The following is a 3,732-nucleotide window of genomic DNA, read 5'->3' as shown; positions in this document are numbered from 1 at the left end:
TGCGTATATATCAAATCAGATTTTTGAAAATATCTGCACACATCGCATGCATAGAGTATTACTAATGAATTGATGCAAGCGGGGCAAATAGGAGGGATAAACAATAAATAATTACTCCACAATTTTATGTCAAAAGGAGAAGTTTTAGAGCAATTCCAAAGGTTAGTTTCAAGGTGTTGTAGCTAAATTTGCCACATCAAATTTCTAGTTACAATGCTTTTAAGCTACAAAGTTTCATATTGGTTGACTACAATACTTGGTAGCTCCTTATAATATTTTATTTAATATACAATTTTATTTATTTACCTTTTCTACTTCTTCTTTTTTTGCGAGCTGCCTGTTAAAATAGTTACAAAATATAGTTGTTTATATCATTGATATACCAAAGGTTGACTCTAAGAGAAGGGGTGAAGTGTGCTTTAGCGTTGGGTTACAAAAATCTGATCAGGCTTTATGATCAACCATTATTACGGGAAGCTAATCAAGTGGCGGATTTTATGGCGACAAAAGGAACTTCTTATAATTCTATGTCGTTGTGGTTTTCGTCTTTTGACCATTCTCTCTCCCTCGTCATCCATAAGGATGCTTTAGGTTTGCCCTTACAAAGGCAAAATATGGTTTATACACCCGGGTGCACAATGCTCACTATGCACCCTGTTTTACAAAGAACATATTGTTCATACCCAAAGAACATATTGTTCATACCCAAGGAACATATAGTCAATGAACATATAGTTCAAATTCATAGAACATATAGTTCAAATATTTCACTAGTACATGTACATTGAAATCGTTCTCAATGTTCATTATGTTTTCAATAAATGTTCAACATGGTGCACAATGAGCATTGTGCACCCGGGTGTATAATCCAAATTGCGTTACAAAGGGATTAAACTGGTTTTTCTTTCCTTATAAAAAAAAAAAATTAACTACATGTTTTTATTTTTATAAACAGGTCCTTTTTTAACAGTTGAAAGTGTTCTGTATAAATTTTGAAAACAACGAAAAAGGGCAAATGATGTAAATCAGAAAACAGAGAGTAAAATGAGGAATGCACGTCTTGTAAACTTATGAGAGAGAACAATAAAGTTAGTCAACGGAGGCTATTGAACCAATCAAAATCCCCAATTTTTCTAAGGGTTGCCGGCGATTGTTAGGGTTTTGCACAAAAATGGAACCGCAGGAAAGCAATTGGTCGGAGCTTTGCCCGGAACTCCTCTCGGAAATCGCCAATCGGCTCGGAACAAGACCCAACGTCTACAATTTCCGAGAAGTTTGCAAGGATTGGCGATTTTCTTTCGCCAGAATCCCACGAAACCTCCCTCATCTCTCTCCTCTGTTTCCTCACAGATTCTGCGCCGTTGATCCCGACTTCTTCTCTTCTCTATCTCGTGGAACCCTTCACCACCTGATCGCCGACGCCGTTTATCTCATCCGACCCCGGAACATTCCAGAATCTACGAAACCCTGGCTCGTTACTGTAGAAGAATTTTACCGAGGTAAACTCTGTGTTCGACTACCTTTGTCTGGAATTAGTGCTAAAGGTAATTTACCTGCAAATGTGCATATTCCCAATGCTTTGAATTTGTCCGATTTTCATGTCTCCGTTATTGCAAGAGGATACACTCTAAGATCACCGGGGATTAATCATTGTATTGACAAAAAATTGGTTATGTTCGGAAACCCAGCTTGTTTTGAGCCTTTGTCAATTAAGGATTACACCGCTTTGGTAAGGGTTGAGCACGGTCGTATTGCGTGGGTGAGATTGTCACAGAGATATGATTGGGGGTGTTTATCTTTTCAGGGAACCTCAAAATTTGATGACATTGTGAATTTTAAGAAGAGAGTTTACACTGTCGATCGCATGGGAAGAGTCTATGTTGTTCATTATGATGGGGAGTCTCAACAAACATTGAAGATGGAATGTATTGTGAACGATACCATTTCTAGTGGACGTTATAGTGATAGGAGGAAGCGGTTGGTGGTGGATTCTTCTGGTGTTTTATATATGGTTGAAAGGGATGTTGACTGTGGTGAGAAGATTCATTTTAAGGTTTATAGGTTGGATGAAGGGAATTGTAAATTGGATGAAGTTATTGGCATTGGAGATGATAGAATATTGTTTGTGGGCGTTGATTGGTGCTTCTTTGCATCTGTAGCTGATTTTCCCGGTTTTAGAGGTAATTGCATATTTTTTTTATCTGGTTCATTCCCCTCATATACTGAATCATCATTCCGTGGAGCTAGCAAGGAATTGGAAGTTACTATATTCCACTTTGAGGATGGCAATGCTGGACCTATATCAGCTTTTCCTGGATATTCTGACATATTGTGGCCACCTTCAGCATGGTTCAATTCAGAATTTTCTTTGTCCTGAAATTGGAAGAATGGACCCCCTGAAACTTGATCAGGGTAAAGTTTACCACACTGAATCCTTCAACTTCAAACTATGATATGTATCATGTATGGAATATGCTGATGCATTTGCTTGCTGAATATTTGTTCGAGTTATCTTAATTTAGTTAAGACTTATTATCATGTTTTGTAAATGTGCTACATGGCACTTTGACAGTTTAATTGGTGTGTTTTTGGAATCAGAAAAATTACAGTATTTGTTCATATTCAAATACGGAATATCACTTATGAGTTGATTCTGGATAACATGTGGGTAAAATTTCTGTGGGTGTCTAGTAAAATGGAACCCTTGGATGAGCATGCACTATATGCTATCAAAATTTGCTGGTGTTTTTATAGAACTCTGCTATTCAGGACCGCAAATGCAATTGTCACTCATGAATCAGAACGGATTTTCACCCAACTCATTCATCTGCCTTGGAAGTAGACATGTAAAACAGAGGAACAGTTGAAACTTCTATGAAAATTGATGAGTATAACTTGCACAGAGTATTTACATTCATAATTCTTTAGGATGATATTGAGAATCATTGTGTGTGATAGACAATTGCCTAACTGAATTTTGAAGTATATGCTAAAGATGGTGCTTTTGACTCTCTTTTCTCACTTATTATGCTGCATTTCCCAGAATCCCCCCTTGCATAAGCGTGTTTCTTTAACCCGATGTCCAACTAGCCCTGGAGATTGTTGACCTAAAGCCGGGTTTCCCAAAAGATCAGGGCCTACCTCTATACAAGAAGCATTATATTCCGAGGAAGGTTTGAAAGGTGATCTTTCATTCTTTCTCATTGTGATTAAGCTTGTTAACACTGAAAACAGAGTGCTCATATTATAGCCTTGTATATTTGTGGCCATATGTCTCTTTTATCACGATTTCGACCCCCTCTAGTTACCTTTTGCTCCATTCATGTACTGTTGTCTGTAGACTCTTTATGCCTTCACACAAAATGAAAAATACACAGTTGACCAATACAAGAATCCAACGATATATTTGGTGCAAATATGTAAGCACTTTTGGAAGCTCGTGAGAATCAGAAAATGCCGGACTGAAACTATGAGTTGCTCATCTATATAATAGAGATATCCTATGAATTTTGCAGCATAAATTGGTACCGGCAAGAGCTTGGAAAAACCCTTCTCTTTTGTCTTTCAGGCAACGTTCAACCCACATTAGTTCACCAAGGAAAAATGGAGGCGCAAAATTGTCAGAAATGCCATATGAGCTTAAGTTCTTTTGGAGGAAGTATTTTCCCATCTAGATATGTTATATCAGACCAAAATAAGTTTGAGTATGGTATTCATAAGTTAAAAATTTGT

General features: G+C 37.3%; 1 protein-coding gene across 1 annotated transcript; it reads left to right on the top strand.

The window, feature by feature from the left end:
* The first annotated feature begins 1,010 nt into the window (after positions 1-1,010).
* LOC110805038 (putative F-box protein At3g25750) lies at positions 1,011-3,385 on the top strand. Its single transcript, XM_022010641.2, has 2 exons — positions 1,011-2,412; positions 3,044-3,385. Exon 1 carries the CDS (start codon positions 1,172-1,174, stop codon positions 2,375-2,377), a length of 1,206 nt encoding a protein of 401 aa, XP_021866333.1. The 5' UTR covers positions 1,011-1,171; the 3' UTR covers positions 2,378-2,412; positions 3,044-3,385.
* Positions 3,386-3,732: the final 347 nt, after the last annotated feature.

Source organism: Spinacia oleracea, chromosome 5 (assembly GCF_020520425.1).
Source record: "Spinacia oleracea cultivar Varoflay chromosome 5, BTI_SOV_V1, whole genome shotgun sequence".
NCBI lineage: Eukaryota > Viridiplantae > Streptophyta > Magnoliopsida > Caryophyllales > Amaranthaceae > Spinacia > Spinacia oleracea.
Note: the sequence above shows the minus strand (reverse complement) of the source record. Positions and strands in the feature narration are given on the sequence as shown.

What these genes read in the sequence shown, in the direction of transcription:
- LOC110805038 (XM_022010641.2), top strand. Translation starts at nt 1,172, where the DNA reads ATGGAACCGCAGGAAAGCAATTGGTCGGAGCTTTGCCCGGAACTCCTC.